Source organism: Somniosus microcephalus, chromosome 16 (genome assembly GCF_052327205.1).
Source record: "Somniosus microcephalus isolate GS21.2 chromosome 16, FLI_Smic_1.0, whole genome shotgun sequence".
Lineage (NCBI taxonomy): Eukaryota > Metazoa > Chordata > Chondrichthyes > Squaliformes > Somniosidae > Somniosus > Somniosus microcephalus.
The window spans coordinates 28,092,355-28,112,422 of NC_141002.1; the positions used below are offsets into that span (position 1 = coordinate 28,092,355).

Below are 20,068 nucleotides of genomic sequence, written 5' to 3' on the forward strand. Positions count from 1 at the left end.
TGAAGGATACACACCTGAAGTCTCATAATCTGTCTTTTCTCTTCACAGATGCTGACTGACCGGCTGTATATTTCTAGTATTTCCTGCTTTCATTTCCCTTTATTTACATACTTGCAGGCAATGTTCCCTCTAAATTTTAACTGTCTGCGCGGTCCCTTTAACTGGCTGCGCGGCCCATTCAAATTTTTACACATGCGCAGTTTCTTCCATTGAAAAGTCGGTGAGCGGCCTGCGCGGTAACTCCAGACCACTGTGCGGCCGCGCAGCTTAGCGGGAACGTTGCTTGCAGGAGAGAAGTGCACATACCAGGCGACATCATACGCAGAGCAATGGGGTCCCGCGCACTTAATATTGGCTGCTTATTAGAGGGGACTCCAGATTCTAGACCTGTAGACAATAGTGAGATTAATGGAGAAGGCCACCCCAATCTCACACTAGTACCATCCTTTTCTTTTTATTCTTGATCTACCTATTCACTCGCTCACTCTCAGAAGCATACTCTGCAGTCTTGCAGCACAACACGATCATGTTTCATTGGTTGTCTTAGTGGCAACATTCTAAAATATGTTTGTCTTCATCTTGTAAGTGACTATGGTGGCAGAGGCCATTGGCTATCTTGAACCGAACACCTAATAGCATCCTGCATCACTCACTCCAACAACGGCAAGCACTGTAGATAGACTGATGGTAAGATTCAAGAGGGAGCATGAGATGAAAGCACTGAGCATGAGTAAGGAGGAGCAACTGGTGTGGGCACTGGCGAAGCCCCAAGCTGCTGGCCACGATGCCACCTGTGGGCTCCGTCAGCTGATGAGTCCAAAGTGGTCTACAAATGCAGTTTGCTGGCTTAGCATCAGCGTTTCATGCAGTTATTTGAGATTGTGCCATGTGGCCTGCAAAGTCTGGGACATCTATCAAAGGGGTCTACAATCTGCATCTGTGCAATGCTGCATTACCATCTGACTGAGCTGTAGACCATCAAGGAGAGCATGGGTACTCGATGGCCCTTCTGCAGCAGAGCCGCCCATTCCCACCCTTGGGCTAAACTCTGGAGAGTTTCCATTATGAATGGCTTGATTGGAGCTATAGTAACATTGGACTCCAATCTGCACCATGTTGGGGAAACAGAGTTAGACAGCCATAATTTTTTTTTTATTGGGATATCGGCATTGCTGGCAAGGCCAGCATTTATTGCCCATCCCTAATTACCCTTGAGAAGGTGGTGGTGAGTCACCTTCTTGAACCGCTGCAGTCTGTGTGGTGAGGGTACTCCCACAGTGCTGTTAGGTAGGGAGTTTGTTTCGTAGCGGTTAGTTACAACTGAGTGGCTTGCTTGGCAATTTCAGAGGGCAGTTAAAAGCCAACCACATTGCTGTGGGTCTGGAGTCACATATAGGCCAGACCAAGTAAGTACAGCAGATTTCTTTCCCTAAAGGATATTAGTGAACTAGATGGGTTTTTACAACAATCCGACAGTTTCATGGTTATCATTACTGATACTAGTTTTTTATTCCAGATTTATTTAATTAACTGAATTTAAATTCCCCCATTGCCATGGTGGGATTTGAACTCACATCTCTGAATCATTAGTCTAGGCTTTGTTCTAGGGTTACTAGCTCAGTGACATTACCATTACAGTACCATTCCCGCTAACATGGGGCTTCAACAACCTCACTGTTACACAGCAACCTACTTTCTGAACATGCTGAGGGACTGCCCAGCAGCAACAAAATATTGGAGCTGGCAAGATAATGATGTCTCTTGGGGTGATGCCACATCTGTGCCACTCTGCTCACATGACTCCAGGTGTGTCAGATAGCTCATGAGCAGTAAACACAACAGTACCCATGGTTCCTACTATATTTGACTGACCTAGCACAGAAGGGTACTGGACCACTGCCACCCCTAGAGGCAAACACTGACGGCCAGCAGACATCCATCTTACTTCCTCCTCCCGCTGCCAAAAACTTGGATGAAGCGAATGGTTAGAAAGTAGAAGACACACACTATACACTTCCACATTGGGGAAGCAGCAAGGTAAAATACACTATTCAGATTAATAACATTTTGGTTAATAGATACTCTAATGTGTCGCGACATTTAGTTTGATTTGAGGTGAAATAAGGTAGTTGTGGAGAAATGCAATGCTTTTCATGGGTTTTAATGTACGGCTAAGGCAATGGCAGGACCCCAGCAGTGTATTGGGCATATGTGCAATGACTTTTGTGCATTGGATGATGCAGCCACTTAAATAAAGGTATTGGCCTAGAAATTCAGTGGCCTGCGCCACCAGTTTGCGCCCAAAGAGGGCTTTTGCGCCACTGGCCACACCTACCGCGATATTTAGTGGGGCGCTAATGGCGGCGTTAGCCTGTAGCGCTGCGCCACCACCGATGACGTCATCGGTGTGCGCAGCGCCCCGCTATCGCCCCGCTGTCCATATTTGGTCGCGCCCGCCTCCTCCGCGCCGGCCGCAAACAGCGACCGGTACACAGGGGCCTACCTGTGGCGGTAGTGGGGCGAGTTAAGGTGGAGGTGCGGCCGGCCGCTTTTTCGGCGGCCGCCTGCCCGCACCTCCGTCCCCGGCCTCCTACACCCCCCCCCCCGCGGCATTGCCGGCTGTTTCCCGAGAGCCCGGCACTTCTCCTTGGTGCCGGGCTCATTTGCCGGCACTCGCGAGCGGGGATCGCGCTGTTGCAGGCACCTCCCCCTTAACAGTGGGAGGAAGGCCTGCAGTACCGCAGCCTGCCGTGCCGCAGCGGGTGGCGCTGCGGCACTTTGCGCGCCGATATTCAGTTTCAGCGCCCCAAGCGGGGCGCCGAAACCCTTGTTTAGCGGCCGGCTTCCACTTGGGGCGCTGAAACTGAATATCCCGATGGCGCAAGTGGCTCCGCGCGCAGCGGTAATTCCGGCGCCCAGGCGAGCTGGGCGCCCCAAACTGAATTTTTAGCCCATTGTCTATTAAGGTCCGCGTTAAGAGTTTTTCACAATTGGCTTTACAAACATCTCAGCATCCTCTCTGCCACTGGCTCCCCTTTTCTACTTGCTTTATGGCAATGTCTCTTTGCAGGATGAAGGTGTGGAAGGTAGAAATGCTATGATAATCTTGGATGTCTTTGTTGGGCTGTATTGCAAGGCTCCCCAGGATTGGCCAAGACTTTGGAACCTTTGCTTTAACATCTAATGCTCTGCTCCACCATGTACCTTATTGCATCTCTTTTCAGGTCATGTCTGTGGGTGACATAAAAGGGTCTTGGTCACATAAACCCTTGAAATAATGGTAGAACCGTCGACTGTCATAAAATGAAAGAATCATGATAGCTGTCAGGTTAGTGGGCATTAAGGTACATGATTCTGTATCAATGGTCACAGACCAGCTGCACATTCATGAAATGGAAGCCCTCTCTGTCCCAAGGTAGAGGCCCATATGGCCATGTATATGCCACTGTTGGTTGTGAGACTTGACTGACATATTGTCCTGTTACCTCGAAAGAACTACTGTCAAAAAATGCAACCCGACTGGACAGCCGCTAACAGAACTATCTTTGTCATTCAAATAGATTCAAGGGGCTGGATTTTCATTGAGGAGTCGGGTAGAAGGCGGGACTACAACTTTCGGGGTTGTAGTCCCGCCTCCATCGAGTTCTAGCCAACCCATGCGATTTTGACTTGATTGACCTTGTTGAGCCCGCCCAGTGGGCTCAGCAGGTCAATTAAGGGCCACCCGGCAACAGGTGACGTCACAGATTGATATTTCATCTGTCAAGACCTTTTGACGTGAAATATCAGCGTTTGACAGCTGTTTGAAGCTGTCAAAACACTGACAATCTGTACTCCAGGTTAATTCCTTCCTCTCAGGATGATTTAGAGATCTCCCTGGAACAGAAAGCTGAATGCTGCAATTTTTGACAGCTCACAGCCATTCTGCTTTCTGTGCCGGTGAGATGAGGGACTCCCGAGACCTGAAAGAAGGAAGGCTGTAAAGGTAAGTAAAGGTATGTAAAACTTCTTTAAACACTTTACACACACCAAACACACTTACCTTTGCACTCATGCACCCTTCACTCACTTGAACACCGAACATCTCGACCCCGCCAAGCCCTTCATCCTGACGGTCTGCCTCCTCTAACTTGGCATGGTTTGGAGCCGTTGGGAATCCCACACTTCAACATTAAAAATAGGGATTAGGCTAAAAACTGCCTGTTAACTATCTGTTAACAGGCAGTTAATTGGCACTAATCCCCTTCCCGCCTCGGGGAGGCGGTTCCCAGTGCGGGTCAGGTACCCACCTCCTTTGAAACTGGCATAAGAACATAAGAACATAAGAAATAGGAGCAGGAGTAGGCCAATTGGCCCCTCGAGCCTGCTCCGCCATTCAATAAGATCATGGCTGATCTGATCCTAACCGCCAATCCACTATGACAGGACTATCTCCTGAATCTAACAGCATTAGACACACGAAAACAGGAGCAGGATCAGGCTACACGGCCCCTGGGCCCGCTCCGCTACCCACAGGGCCATGACCTATCCGAACCTAGACTCATGTCCAAATTCCTGCCCGCTCCCCGTAACCCTTAATTCCCTTTTCTACTAGGAAACTGTCTATTTCTGTTTTAAATTTATGTAATGATGTAGCTTCGACAGCTTTTTGGGGCAGCATATTCCATGGACCTACCACCCTCTGAGTGAAGTAGTTCCTCCTCATCTCAGTTTTGAAAGAGCAGCCCCTTATTCTAAGACTATGCCCCCTAGTTCTAGTTTCACCCATCATCTGGAACATCCTCCCTGCATCCACCCGATCCAACCCCTTCATAATCTTATATGTTTCAATAAGATCGCCTCTCATTCTTCTGGACTCCAATGAGTAGAGTCCCAATCTACTCAACCTCTCCTCATATGTCCATCCCCTCATCCCCGGGATTAATCGAGTGAACCTTCTTTGTACTGACTCGAGAGCAAGTATGTCCTTTCTTAAGTATGGACACCAAAACTGTATGCAGTATTCCAGGTGCGGTCTCACCAATACCTTGTACAACTGAAGCAATACCTCCCTATTTTTATATTCTATCCCCCTAGCAATGAAAGCCAACATTCCATTGGCCTTCTGGAGGCGGGTTGGGTGCGGGATGGGTTCATGCCCCCCGATTTCAGGATTTTATCCCCCCACATGCCTCCAATCCCGCCTCCATGGCCCAATGAAAATCCTGCCCAAGGTCTGGCTCCAGATGACTACAAAGTTCTGTAACTGCTTCCCTTCTGAATCATAGGCCGTGAATTTAATGGAGGAGGTGGGATGGGGGCGGGAGAGCTGGTTTCCGGGTTCCAGTCCCGCTCCTAGCTGCATTCGCTCTGCAGATGTGATTTTCCCATGATTGGCCTTGTTAAGCCCACCCTGCAGGCTTCCCAACCATTTAACAGGAAGCGGGTCTGATGATGTCAGTTGATGACGTGTCATCAGCTGGTTTCCTTAAAGGGACCACGTCCACATGGAGTTTGACAGTTGTTCTGTTAGTGTTTGACAGCATTGAGGTGCTGCAAACACTGACAATCACTGCACAAAGGTGAACGCTTGCACCCAGGCTCTCCAATGACTCCCTCCATGTGCTTATGGAGGGAGTCACAGCATGGAGGGAGGTTCTCTTCCCTTCTTAGGGTGGAAGAGACCTCCCCAGGACACCAACTTACCTTACACCTCTACCCAACCCTCTCTATCTACTTTATCACTTCCCCATCTCATTGTCACCCCTCATATTCACCCTCATCCTACTGCAAACATATCAACTAACAACACACAAGGGTAGGCACTTGAAAGGTTTAGCCAATGTCCATGTGAAGTTTCTGGTAACGTGTTGTCATACAGTGAAATCTCTTTTTCAAAAAATGCCCCTTATTGGACAGATCTGAGTGCACATTGAGAAGTGTCTTACTGAGTTCCAGTGATTATTCAGTCATAATTCCCCCGCCCTTCCCGCTATAGTGTTGTGTGTGCATGCAATGGTTTGGATATTAAAGGGATGCTTCACGGTGCTGGTGTAGGATGGTGTTAACCTGGCGCATCATGAGGCAGCCAAGATTTACAGCATCAAGTGAAGAAAATCTGGCAATGGTGATGCCATCGCTGGCGTCCCGGCCAGCAATGTTGTCAGGGGCTGATGTCCTGTGTCCAGTGCAGCATCAGGTGATGGCCGAGAAGGTTGGTGATGATGTTGGTGTGCCTGGTGATGTTGGGGCTGGTCGTGGAAGGATTCGGAGGACCAAGGTCTGATTGTTTCATTGGCTCCGATGTTGCTGGAATAGATGGCAGCTGTAGGTGAGATGACAGAAGCGATCTGTCAATGGTGAGAGAGGTTCTCCCAATGAGGTGGCACTGGACATACAGTTGGATCTAAAAACTTGTAAGCTAAAGAAATCTCTATGTATGAAAATTGCAGAAACCAACATTTTCTGTGCTCTGAAACTAACCATCTGCAACATGGCATCCTTGACACCGCTTCTGCAGCTGCCTGCTTTCCACAAACATCAGAGCAGACTCAAAACATGCCAGGTTGAGCTCTTAACAAGCCATTTAAGTAGCTGAATTGTATCCCCCGCCGCTTGGTGTCGGGTCAGTTCTCCGCTGACAGACACGACACCTGGGAGACTCACGTGGAGGCGGGTGGACAGCGGGTTTCCTACCCGCTGTCAATCTTTGTGATTTTGACAGCGGACCCGCCTCCAAACCTGCCCCCTCAGCGCTATTAAATTCACAGCCATAGGGCATGATATTCATTCAGCCGTGGAGGCGGGATTGGAGGCATGTGGGGGGTTAAAATCTTGAAATCGGGGGGCACGAACCCATCCCGCCCCCAACCTGCCTCCATGCCAGTTTCAAAGGAGGCGGGTACCCGACCCGCGCTGGGACACGCCTCCCCGAGGCGGGAAGGGGATTAGTGTCAATTAACTGCCTGTTAACAGGTAGTTAACAGGCAGTTTTTAGCCTAATCCCTATTTTTATTGGTGAAGTGTGGGATTCCCGATGGCTCCAAACCACGGCAAGTTAGCGAGGCGGAGCGTCGGGATGAAGGGCTTGGAGGGTTCGAGATGTCCGGTGTTCAGGTGAGTGATGGGTGCATGAGTGCAGAGGTAAGTGTGTTTGGTGTGTGTAAAGTGTTTAAAGAAGTTTTACTTACATGTACTTACCTTTACAGCCTTCCTTCCTTCAGGTCTCGGGAGTCCCTCATCTCACTGGCACAGAAAGCTGAATGGCCGCGATCTGTCAAAATCTGCAGCATTCAGCTTTCTGTTCCGGAGAGATCTCTACATCATCCTGAGAGGAAGGAATTAACCTGCAGTACAGATTGTCAGTGTTTGACAGCTTCAAACAGCTGTCAAACGCTGATATTTCATCTGTCAAAATCTCTTGACAGATGAAATGTCAATCTGTGATGTCACCTGTTGCCGGGTGGCCCTTAATTGGCCTGCTGAGCCCGCTGGGCGGGCTCAACAAGGTCAATCAAGTGAAAATCGCATGGGTTGGCCACAACTCGATGGAGGCGGGACTACAACCCCGAAAGTTGTAGTCCCGCCTCTTACACGCCTCCTCAATGAAAATCCAGCCCATAGTCTCTGCACACAGATTCCCTTGGAAATGTCTAGGTACAATAGCCAGAGCTATTATTCGTGGTGGCAGTGTAAGCACCTAGGATCTGAATGCATCTGCTTTGCATGCTGCCTCTATCGCCACCTCCTCTTCCTCCAGGACCAGCAGATTGTTATGCCAGGTTGGATACCCATGGATGCTACTGACGTTCTGGACAAATGGGGTTCCATTGACAACCATTTAGAGATTGGGGATAGGGTGCCACTTCAATGAGGTATGAACTGCTCAATGGTGAAACCTAAAAGGGCAGCACAGAAGTTGGCATTACTGTCCCATTTGAGGACCCAACATTGCTGAACAGGCTATTGGCAAATGCCCATTTTATATGGGGCCTGAGCGATTGGAACATCATTCAGACACACTGAAGGCATTATGTGGTTTTCATTTGAATAATTTCCATAGTCTTCATGGGCCTAGCGCACAGCAGGTGCACAGCTCCTCAGCACCGCATGATGCCGTGCGAAGAGGCACAGAACAAGCCTGAGCGTTCAATAATCTGGGTGAGTTGCCCCAATGTACATCCACATTGCCAGTGTGCCCCGTGGTATGATACTATCTCAATGTATAATGGTATTTGTGAAGAATTCTTTGTAGTCATTTAAATGTAAAGGGTGTGTGTGTTTTTTACTCTTTTTAGTGTCCCTGTGCAGCACATCATATGCCAGGTAGGCAGGTGATTCAGTTACAGGCTTCCACCAGGGTTCTTCCATATCTTGCCCTGCAATACAAGCCCAGCCCATTCAATATTTTAATTTAAAAATAGTAAAGAACCATACTAAACAAAATCTTACACTAGTCCATTCCAGTCTTGCCACACATCGCACACAGAACAAATCTCCCCCGTAAATGGCCAGTTCCCCATGGTGCAATGCGATCTACTATCACCTAGCTGAATTCTTCTAGTTTTACCAACATTTGCAGTAACAAAGGAATTAATTTGCAAGGTACCTGTGTGTATGTGGGAAACAGAAGGGCTGGTTATCGTTGACGTCTCTTATGATGACTATTACTGTCGTCGAGGCCGTATGCCCTCCAGAAGGGCTGTCTTTAGCAGTGACTTCAAACTCTTGAGTTGGAACATTCCTGAAAGGTCCGTTATCTCTGTCAATTATTGCTGAAACAATCAGCTCACCTGTAACTGCAGTAGAAAACCACCACACTGCACTTAGAATAATATTTTGCTTTATACACTTCAAAACATTTTTGGGGATAAAGCATTGTGAAAATGAATAAGAGCAATCCCTGTTGGAAACGGTTGGAGCATCAGGTGAGGAATTGTGACTCTGTTTCCCCCACCCCACCTCCCTCATTCCAGGGTCAGAATAGCCCACTGTCACTCACACAGGACCAAGGGCCAGTTGGTTACAGAAGGGCTGCTGTTATCTGGGAAACCACACTCCAGCGAGAAGTCAATCCGTTCAGGAAAGCTGGGGTGAAAATGAACAAGAAAAAGGAAAGAACATTTGGCTTTTCGGCTGGTGAGTAAAAAGGAGATAGAAGCACAGAGAAAGTGCAAAAAAGATTCACGAGGATAGTACCAGAACTGAGAGATTACAGCTAGCGGGAAGGATTGAACAGGTTGGGGGGTTTTCTTTAGGGGTGACCTGATAGAGGTCTTTAAAATTATGAATTGATTGGACAGGGTAGATGTGGAGAGAATGTTTCCACTTATGGGAGAATCCAAAATAGGGGCCATGAATACAAGATAGTTACTGATAATAGGGAAATAAGGAGAAATTTCTTTACTCAGAGAGTGGTTAGAATATGGAACTTGCTACCACAGGAAGTGGTTGAGGCAAATAGCTTAGATGCTTTCAAAAGGAAACTAGAAACATGCGAGAAACTGGAATAGAAAGATATACTGAAAGGCTGAGTTGAGGCAGATGGAATGATGAGGGAGGAGACTGGTGCGGAGTATAAACACAAGCACACACTAGTTGTGCCGAATGGCCTGTTCCTGTGCTGTATATTCTATGTAATTCATCCCACGGCCCAATTTATTTTTTTTCTCATCTGTTTTGTCGTGTTTGGAATTGTGTGAACATTTTAAAAGAATTTATGTCATTTAGTAACCTGCGATAGATAGCCAGTACTTCACCATTCTAATACTCTTCTGTTACATGTGATGCATCGTAAAGTTTGCAAAAGTGCCTTTTCTGAGTCATATGACCCTATTCATTACATTGATCTTGCATTGTAGAATGCTGTTAGAATCTCCGTGCGGAAATTGTTTTGTTTTTCTTGTGTTTACAATGCAGCTTCTTTGGTGTGATTTAAAAATTATAAATCGATCTTGGCATTAATATGATATACTTTTTTTGTCTCATGTAGCTAAGGAAGATGTACAATTGTATTTAATGCAGGTAAAAAATAAAATACCGGACTAAGTAGTGAAAATCCAGGGATGGATTATTGGATTGTTGGAGTATTTATTCAGCTGCAGAAATTCGGGTCCCAACGCGTGAGTACGCACGGAGTACTCACGCGTGGACCCGATGGAAGTGCCGGTTTCCTGCATGCGTGGGAAACCGGCATTTCCGATCCTCTGAACGAAGGGGTTCCGAGGTCGAACGTGCGCGCGCGGGAGTCTGCGCGTGCGCGTTGAACTTCCTTTTTTTTTTACAGGTTTTTCCGTGCGTGAAGGCCTCTACATTTTACACATTTAAAAACCAGGCGTAAGGGCTTCATTTTAAAAGGTAAGTGGTCAATTAATTAAAATTAGAACATTTTTTCCACAGGTTTATTATTTTTAAATACTTTAAAGTAAGGTAAGTGTATTTTTAGCCCTGTTTTTTTATAAATGTATTTTTTTCCAAAATTTAAATTATTGTTTAAAATAGTTATTTAATGTTATTTATAGTTTATTTAAAAAGTGTGATGTTTTTAAAAAATTTATTTTAAGGTTAAGTACTGTTTTGGGGGCCGGAGTTTTCATGAGTTTGACAGTTCTTTCTGTCAATCTCATGAATGGGCTTTTCCCTCCTCCGATTGGTTGGCCATGGCTCACGTGATCCCAGCGGACGCATCGCACTAACTACGCCGCTGGATCACGCAAGCACAGCGCGCCGGGAGCTGGACCGGGCCACAGACAGGAAATCCACGCAGGCCCAGGCCCAGGCCCAGGCCTCAACTGCCGGCGCGCTAGGTAAGTGTAGGTCGGGGGCTTGCACCCGCGGGAAGCCCCCGACACGAATTTCTGGGGAGATTGTGCTTTGTACTGTAGGGTTCCTCCTGCCAGCCTTTTGGTTTCTGAACATGGCTGTGATCCCCAAATAGTTGGTACGTTTTAAATGTCAAGCTCTGGTTATATTTTAGTGGAGGATGTTCGGCTTGTATTTCACATACCTGCGTTAATGGTGAAGTACTGGTTTGCGGTGCTCATAACGTAAATCAAGCTGTTTGACGTGCCATCATCATCGGAATCGTAGGCTGTAACCTTCCCAATTACCGAATTTGGGGGCTTTTCTTCAGAAATGTCAAAAATCGTTTTATTTCTGGAACAGATATATGGGATCGGGAATATAACACCGCAGCTGGCACACAAAGTGCCAATTCAGCAAAACCAATGAATTTATTTGTCTGAGGTTATATTCAAAGCATAAGGTAAAACATCAAATCTTACACATTTTCTGAAGTAATTTCCCATAAAAAATAATAAAAAGAAAAGTTGTGAATGGGGCAGTGTAGTGGTTGTTTTACGGGATTAATAATCCAGAGAATGTGTGCTCAAATCCCACCATGGCAGTCGGAGAATTATAATTCAGTTTAAAAAAAAATGTAAAATCTTGAAATCAAAAACTAGCGTCAGTAAAAGTGACCATGTAGCTGTCAGATTGTCATAAAAACCCAAGTGATTCATTGATGTCCTTTAGGGAAGGAAACCTTGTCGTCCTTACCCAGTTCCACACCAACATGGTTAACTCTTAACTGCCCTCTAGCAATCCACTCAATTGTATCAAAACTGCCATCAGTGGTTCAAGAAGAAGCCCACCACCACCTCAGGGTAACTGGGGATGGGCAATAAATGACAGCCTTGCCAGCGATGCCCACATCCCAAGAGAGAATATATTGTTTAAAATGATGAACATCTGAAATAAAAACAGCAATTGGTGGAAATACAGATCATCAATCTGAAGGAGAAAGAAAGGTTAATGTTTTAAGTGTCACTCTTCATCAGAACTGTTCCTTCAGAACCAGTTAGCTTTACCCCTTTCACAGGCACTGATCGGCCTGGGCATATCCAGCATTTTCTTGTTTTATTATGGAACAGGGTGGTAGTTTTTAATCTTTTATTTATTTTCATTGCCCGCTTTCCTACAGCTGCATCTGCCCAGGTTTTCAGTGAACGTTAGCATTCATTGAGTTAGAAGGAAAACTAATTTTTACGTACTTACTGCTTAAAGACAGGCCAGTTGTCATTCACGTTAATTAAATTGACCACCACAATTCCAGTGATGCTATTACCTGTTGCATCCTTTACCATCACGAACACATTGAAGCTGCAACAATATAAAGCCGTAATCCAGATATTCTGAAGTTAGCAGTATGTAAAACACAAATGGATTAACAGAAAAAGACAATTTGAAAGGGAAAGGAAAAGAATTGTTACCTGTGAAAATCTTTCTCGTAATCAAATGCTTTTGCTGCAAGAATCACCCCATTTTTCCCACTGGGATTAATAGTAACCAGAGAGGAGTTGACTGAATACTGAAATAAAGCCAAAGCGTTTGGTTACTTTCTCAAATGAACCGGTCCTATTCTACATTTTTTCCCAAAAATGTAAAGATATGGGCCCATAATTTCCGATAGGAGGCTTCCTGCGTGTGGATGTCTCCTATCGGAAAAAAATCTACGCACTTACCTGTGGGCTCCCGAGGTCCGGCCACTTTCGATGCTGGGCCTCTCCACAGTTGAAATGCACAGGGCCCACATATCCCGGGGCGCAGGCAGTTCGCAAGTGTCCCTGGGACCATGTGGGCCAGGCCAGCCAATGAAAAAAGTATGAATGGAGATCACCCCAAAAAGACACTAAAACATTAAATACATTTTAAAGAAAACATCACGTTTTTTAAATGAGTTAAAATTACATTAAATTAAATATTTTAAACAAAAATTTAACTTTTTGAAAAAAATAATTAAAGTTTTTTACTTGGCTAAAAATAAACTTACCTTTTTTAGAAGTATTTTTAAATTATAAATGAGTGAACATTTAAAAAAAAATTTTTTTTAAACTCTAATGCTGGTAAAAGCAGGCCTTACGCCTGCTTTTACCAGGCGTAAGATTTCTAAGGGTTTTCAGCGGGCGGAGGTTCTGTCGAAAGTGGAACTCTCCCCCCGCAGAGGCCCTTCTCTAGGATAGGTGGAGGATTCTTGACAGATTGGAAATGCCGGTTTTCAGCGCATGCACAGCTCGTACACACCCGTGGGCATCGGAAAATACGGGACATTATGTTTGAAATCTCTCTCACTCATTCACTCACTCTTACACACACTCACACTTGGCTTTGTGTTGGGAGACTCTGGTGTGGTGATACAATGACCTCCGAAGCAGCCCAAAGCCCTGATGGGAGCAAGCAGGCGCCACTAATCCAGAACCCAGAGACTGGGTCATGACAGCTGAAGTACATAGGATTACATGTAACCCAAATGTTAGTGAAATTGGGCATTGAAAAAGCCTGGGGAACATGAAGAGCTATTCAAGCCGCTATAGCAGCAAGAACGCCTAGAGATCAGACCAAGATGAGCAAACCACAAGCCTCTGCTGTTGCAAAATACCTTTTTAGCTGAATGCATGGCAGTGCATTTTAGAAAAAGAGCATTTTCTGAGCTGCTTTGCATTGTGGTATTTTCTTATCTCCATTGCTGTCCATCAATGCAAGTTACTGACTGTTCCAACACTTCAGCTACTGGATTTTAACAAGACCAGTTGGCATTTAAAATTTGAAAATTGGCAAAAAAAAAGTGAATTGCAGCAGATACTTTATTACAGGAAAATAGGAAGGTAGTAATTTAAACAGCCTTACTTGTTATTGGATGTATCTTACATTTCATCCTTCTTTTAAGTCAAATAAAATCTAATGGTAACCCTAATTCAAATAATCCTTTGACTTGTAAAATAGGGATTTGCTTGGTTGCCGTGTCAATTGGCTCCTACAGGATAATTGTTGAAAATTTTGCTGATTTATATAAAGTACTCTGGTGAAATATATTTTGATGTGAACTTCTGTCTTTGAGATTGGCTGGATATTTTCTGATTTTTTTTTGATAAACGTATTGTGAAGCTCCCCTATATCCCAGCAGGCAAAACGCACTCTGCGGTGTGATGCTGAGTCTCACAGCCCAGGGGAGCTCAGACTTTGTCCTGAGTTTGCTCAGTTAGATTAGCAGTGATTCAATTATCCTCAGTATTCCAGGCTATAGGGGGGAATTTTCCCAGCCCTGGGGAGGCGGGTATGGAGGCGGGACTGCCGGGAAAATGGCAGAAACTGGAAGCGGGTACAGAACCTGCTCCCAACCCGCCTTCGTGCCATCTTCCCGGGAGGCGGGTCCCCGACTTGCGCAGGGCCCATCTCTTCGAGGCGGGAAGGGGATTAGAGCCAATTAACTACCTGTTAATTGGCTCTAACAGGTAGTTAACAGGCAGTTAACAGGCAGTTAAGAGGCTTATTCCCATTTTACCCCTGCAAATGCGGGCTTCCCGATGGCTGCGGTCCTGTCAGAATTTTTGACAGATGAAACGTCATACGCTGATGTCCTCTGTCACCGGCTTTCCCATAATTGGCCGGCTAAGCCTGCAGGGTGGGCTTAACAAGGTCAATCAAGGGAAAATAGAGTGGTTTGGCCGGACGTCGTTGGGGGCGGGACTGAAACCCGACAACCAGCAGTCCCGCCCCAACGTGTCCCCATTGACAAAATCCAGCCCTAGAGTGGGAGTGGATAAATCAGCTAGGGTTCCTTCTCGTCGCTATCCAGTAACCCCTACAGGGAAAAGGAGCATGCGAGGAAGTTCGACGAGGGCAGGTTCAAGTCTGACTGTGATGCCCTTTCCCCCCCACTCCACTACCAGTTGCAGAATAAAGAATTGTCACACAGATGAGGTAATGTGGGACTGCAGGCACCTGTACATCTGTATCCCAACACGAGTCCCCACCTTTAGGGGAAAAATGGGAAGAAAAAAAACACAAGTTGCTGTTTTCAGAATTTTTGTTTACCTATTCTAGGAAACACTTACTGAGAGAACATCGTCAGCCATGTCGGGATCAGTTGCTTGAAATTTGTATATCATCGTACCAACTGCTAAATTCTCCAGAAAGTCAACATATACAACTGTGAAGTAACATAGGATAAATGAGCACATTGACAAGCTATTATGGATACAATTATTCATGGACCAATTAGAATAACCCTCTTTATTGATCAAAAGACTTTTATGTAAGAAATGTATTTAATAGAGTGATGCCTGGGTTGGAATGTTGAAAGCGAGTAGACAATTGTTTCTGTCACCTGGAGCTCAGTGTCTGTTGCATCCTTGTAACACACCAACTTGGGCTCTTTTTGATTTAAGTGCTGGGTTTTTTTCAATTCCATTTGCAGTGGGATCTTTATTTTGTTGGTGGTAGGTACAATGGCAGAGAGGGACAGGATCTGAACTGAAGTGACAAAGTTCCATGAAATTTGAAATTTAGTGATGTACTTCCTTTAATGCCTGTCATGGGGGAATACCGTACCTTGTTTGTATACAGCAGTAACATCCTGGTTGCACACTAGTAGTATATTGTGGTTATATAATGTACAGTAACTTAGCAAAACTTGGGGAATTTAAAAGAAGTATTCAAAACTTTGAGCGTTTCAGAGTGTAAATAATGGAAGAAGATTTCCACTGATTGGTGAATTGGTGACAAGGACTCGTAAATTTAGGATTAGTATCAGGCATAAAAGGAAAGATCAGAATTTTTTTTGATATATGGAGAATTATTGGCATATGGAAATGCATTACCACAGTGAAAATTGCAGCTAAGTTATTCATGATATTTAAGAGGGAATTATTTAAACGTCTGAATAGGAAAAATATTCAAAAGTACTCTGGAAAAGCAAGGGAATGATGTGGGGCTAACACCAGCGCAGACATCATGGGCTAAATGATCTCTGCTATGCTGAATTTTTGGTGATTCTATGTTAAGAATCACTCACAGGTAGATCCTACCAGGGGCAGACCAGCCATATGGAAACTGGGAGATTTCCCGAGTGCCCCAGCGAATGGTTCCATAGCGCTGTATTATCGGCGCTCTCTCCTTTTACCCGTGAGAATCCTGAAGAATCCTGTGCCCTTTTGGGGGAGCTAGTCCGCCTCTGGCTCCCACACACCTGGCTCTCTCACACCTGGAAGAGCAGCATAGGAGGAAATTTAAAATTTAAAATCACTGGCCTGCCCTCAGCTATTTGGCCTTTTTGGGGGAGGGGGCGGAGCAAAATATCTTATAAATATGGAGTGATACAAACCATCACTGGCTCCTTCCCCAACATGTTCCATTGACTGTAGATTGAAAATGTAGCAAAAAAATTCATATTACCAACATGCAGATAAGTATATTCTGCAAGATAAAGCTGAGGTCCCTTATAGGCTCATTTTTCCCCTTGCGATACGCACAGAAGCTAAGAAACCTTGATTTTCAGCAGGTGTGGTTTATGTTTTGATGCCCATTGACCACTTTGCTTCGTCCTTGGTGACTAGCAGTGACAGAGCTAGCACTTGAGGCAAACAGCAGAGAAAATGAACACATTGCACAAAGGCAGCAGGCGCACGGGAACACCATCACCTCCAAGTTCTCCTCCAAGTTACACACCATACTGACTTGGAAATATATCGCCGTTCCTTCATCGTTGCTGGGTCAAAATCCTGGAACTCCTTCCCGAACAGCACTGTGGGAGTACCTTCACCACATGGACTGCAGCGGTTCAAGAAGGCGGCTCACCACCACCTTCTCAAGGGCAATTAGGGATGGGCAATAAATGCTGGCCTTGCCAGCGATGCCCACATCCAAAGAACGTATTTTAAAAAAGCACTTTACAGCCAATAAAGTACTTTAGAAGTGCAGTCAATGTAGTAATGTAGGAAAATTGAAGTTCCCCACAGAAATCAAAGAACCAATGGGATATATAATTTTTAAGCCTGCTCCATTTCACACCTTTTATGTTGGAAATAACAGGAATTTACAGCATAATCTGAACAGTTATATCATGTTTAAAACTCACTCTGAACAATTATTAGCTGCTGTGGTGATTATTCTTGTTTTATAAGAAGCATTGTAATTGGTTGCCTGTTTTCCTGCCTTGAGATATATGCTGTAAACTTATTGGTTAGTTGATTCCATGTGACCTGTGGTGGCCATCTTAAATTCAGTTTTCTACAGTGGTTGAGACTGGGTGCTCAACATGTACTTGCTGGTTTTTTAAGGTTAATAAAGCCTAGCTTTTGAAAGGCAATCTACTCTTTATTTCAGCTGCTAAGCGACAGAGAGTGCCATGGGTGGTAACGTCCTCGATAGCCTTACTGGCCCGTTAACCCCGACAATCAGCCCACTGTGACTTTCACAGGGACTTACAGCTTGGCAGCCAAAATGCCTGCCTGTTTCAGGCAGTAAGCCCCTTTTAATATATAAATTGAGTTGCTATGACATATATAGAACCCCGATTGCCATTTTGGGATAAAATTGGTCAGAGCCCCACTAAAATATTGCGGGCCACTGCCGGTCTGGGCTCGGCCTCGTCTGCCTTTCTTCCCCCCTCCCCCCCACCGCCCCCGGTGTCTGAGCCGGTTGATATTCCTGTGGGACAAAATTGGCAAGCTGTCTTGGGACGCCCGTTTGACATCCGCTAGCTAGTGGGTCAGATTCAAATGAGGCCCGGGTCTCATGGCCACCATGCTTCATTGGTTGGCTGCCTAAAACAGCAGGGGAGTTTGACCCGGTGTCCTGGGGCCAATATTTGTCACTCAACCAACATCACTAAGAAACGATTATCTGGTCATGATCTCCTACATTGACGACACTTCAAAAGTACTTATTTGGCTGTGAAACGCTGTGGGACGTCCTAAGGTCAGTAAAGGCACTAAATAAATGCCAGTCTTTCTCTCTTTCAAAAGTCACAATCTACCCCAGTGCGTCCAAGGTGTGTTTCTAAATTGTGCTTGTAATGGGGGTGAAAATAACTGTATATTGCCACCCATGAAAACTCTGCTCATGCTCGTTTTAGAAATGTGCATTTTGCTCAGCCTACCTCCATTTGCTAGATTATCCTGGAATCTTGGGGGTTCATTAGCATCGCTTAATAAAACTGTAAGCGTCTGAAAGTCTACGTTCCCTATATTATCTACAACATAGATTAATAGGGCATAATTGGACTGAGTTTCGTAGTCCAGTCCGGGATTTTCTGAGACAATCACCTGAAATAAGAAAATGAGAGGTTTTTGTTACATGCACCTTGTAGTTCCACGAGAGTGAGTTGTAATAAATTCAATCTAAGAAGAAGAAAAACACTCTAAATGTGAAGCTATGTTGACAGTTTTTGCACAGATGCTCAATGCCTACTTGGAAGATAGTCATGGTGTGCTGGTGGTAACAGTATTCCATTCAATTTACAACCATATTTAGGAGGACTTTTTTTAAATGGATGTAGTTTAACTAATAGGGACGATGATCTGACATACCAAGTGGAAGGACTAAAATAACAACGAAACTGTTAGATTTTTGGGGCCTTTACAACAGGTACTCTCCTTACTATTTATAGATGTCAAAGCTAAATGGGACTGAGCCTCAGAAACTATTTTCATGTGAAAACTCAGAAATGTATAATCTGCACATACATGTATCCACACGCATTGATTAAAAAGCAAGGATGGATTTTTTTATTTTCATTAATAAACCCACCTCAATTACCTCTGCATACATATATGTTAAATGTTCCTCATGAGGCACTGAAGACCCATTCCATTTCAATCCCACTAGTGGAAAAACACCAAGATCCTTTTCTCTCTCAACTGATTTCAGTTCTGTTCCATGTAAAGTGTAGGTATACAGTGTTGGTTCTCCCCAAATACATAACACGGCAGTTATCTAGGTTAAATACCATTTGCCAGAGCTTGGCCCTTTGCCCCAGCGTTTGCAGAGGTTTGCACTCCCAACAGTCCTAACATGGCACAAAATCCCCCAACACCACAATAAGAAATAGCAAGGTAAGCGATGGTCATCCTTTTTATTAATGGAACAATTCGGTACCAGGGATGGAAGATTAGTGTAATAGATATGCACCGTTCTGCCCCTCACGCCCAACGTGACACTACCATTTAATAAAAATGCTCTTACCTCCAAGTCTAGATTGCGCGTAACAGAGACAGCAAAATAGTTGTTGACTGGATTGGTATCTGATATTTTAGAAGTTAATGTTATCTCAACAATTGTTGACACCACTGAAAAGTTAAAGATAGGAACACCTGCAGGAGTGTCTTCTTTTATTGTAACAGTGGCTGGTAGACCTACTATCTTGATAAATCCACTGACACCTTATGGAAAATTAGAAAAACATTTCACGTTATTTAAATTTTTTTACCAAATACCATTAAAAACATACTTGTGCTATTTGTATATTTTTAGAGCTTGGTTGTAATCCTGCCCCTTTTATTCTACCTCACCGCCCCCCCAACCCCATTGGTCCTGTGTACAGATTTTTCTGTAATTGTTACATTAACTGGTTCATCAGGTCTTTAAGCAGTTTATTATGGTCTGTACACCAGCGCTTTAACTGGCAAAGCATCACTTGGATCAGTCACATAGAAAATATTATCATGAAATTGTACAGCACAGAAGACCATTTGGTCCATCAAATTCATACCAGCTTTCTAAACTGCTCCTTTCCCATAAATTTTTCTTCAAATATTTATGTACTTGTCTTTTAAAAATAACTATCGGGGATCCTGTTTCTGTCACCAGAAAAAAAATAAGAAGCTGGTGTTTGCAGCTTATCTTCTGATTTTCAGACAGTTTTTTCACCCACCTCTGCTGTCATTGTTATTAAACAATAATGGAAAACATACCAGGGGAGAAAGGCTCAGTGCAAATATGTTTTGGAAATACAAACCAAAGAAGATTAATAAAATAATCTTTATTGTTCTTAAAGTGCAACAATCTCTTCACATAACCTCATTGTAACATCTGAGCACACTTTAAGACATCAACAACAACAACAACTTGCATTTATATAGTGCCTTTTAACATAGTAAAACATCCCAAGGTGCTTCACAGGAGCGTTATCAGACAGAAATTGACGCCAAGACAAAGAAGGAGATATTAGGGTGGGTAACAAAAAGCTTGGTCAAAGTGGTATGTTTTAAGTAGTGCTTTAAAGGAGGGGAGAGAGGTGGCGAGGCGGACAGGT

At 44.6% G+C, this 20,068-nt stretch overlaps 1 protein-coding gene across 1 annotated transcript in view; it reads right to left on the reverse strand.

The window, feature by feature from the left end:
* LOC147106040 (cadherin-related family member 3-like) overlaps positions 1 to 20,068 on the reverse strand; it is a 73,553-nt gene that overhangs the window by 44,491 nt on the left and 8,994 nt on the right. Inside the window, exons 2-8 of the mRNA XM_086009786.1 lie at positions 19,000 to 19,196; positions 17,915 to 18,080; positions 14,871 to 14,965; positions 12,249 to 12,346; positions 12,034 to 12,138; positions 10,985 to 11,133; positions 8,588 to 8,777 (exon numbers count right to left, since the gene is read on the reverse strand). Of these exons, the coding sequence (XP_085865912.1) occupies positions 8,588 to 8,777; positions 10,985 to 11,133; positions 12,034 to 12,138; positions 12,249 to 12,346; positions 14,871 to 14,965; positions 17,915 to 18,080; positions 19,000 to 19,196 (1,000 nt within the window). The remainder of the gene's footprint in view (positions 1 to 8,587; positions 8,778 to 10,984; positions 11,134 to 12,033; positions 12,139 to 12,248; positions 12,347 to 14,870; positions 14,966 to 17,914; positions 18,081 to 18,999; positions 19,197 to 20,068) is intronic.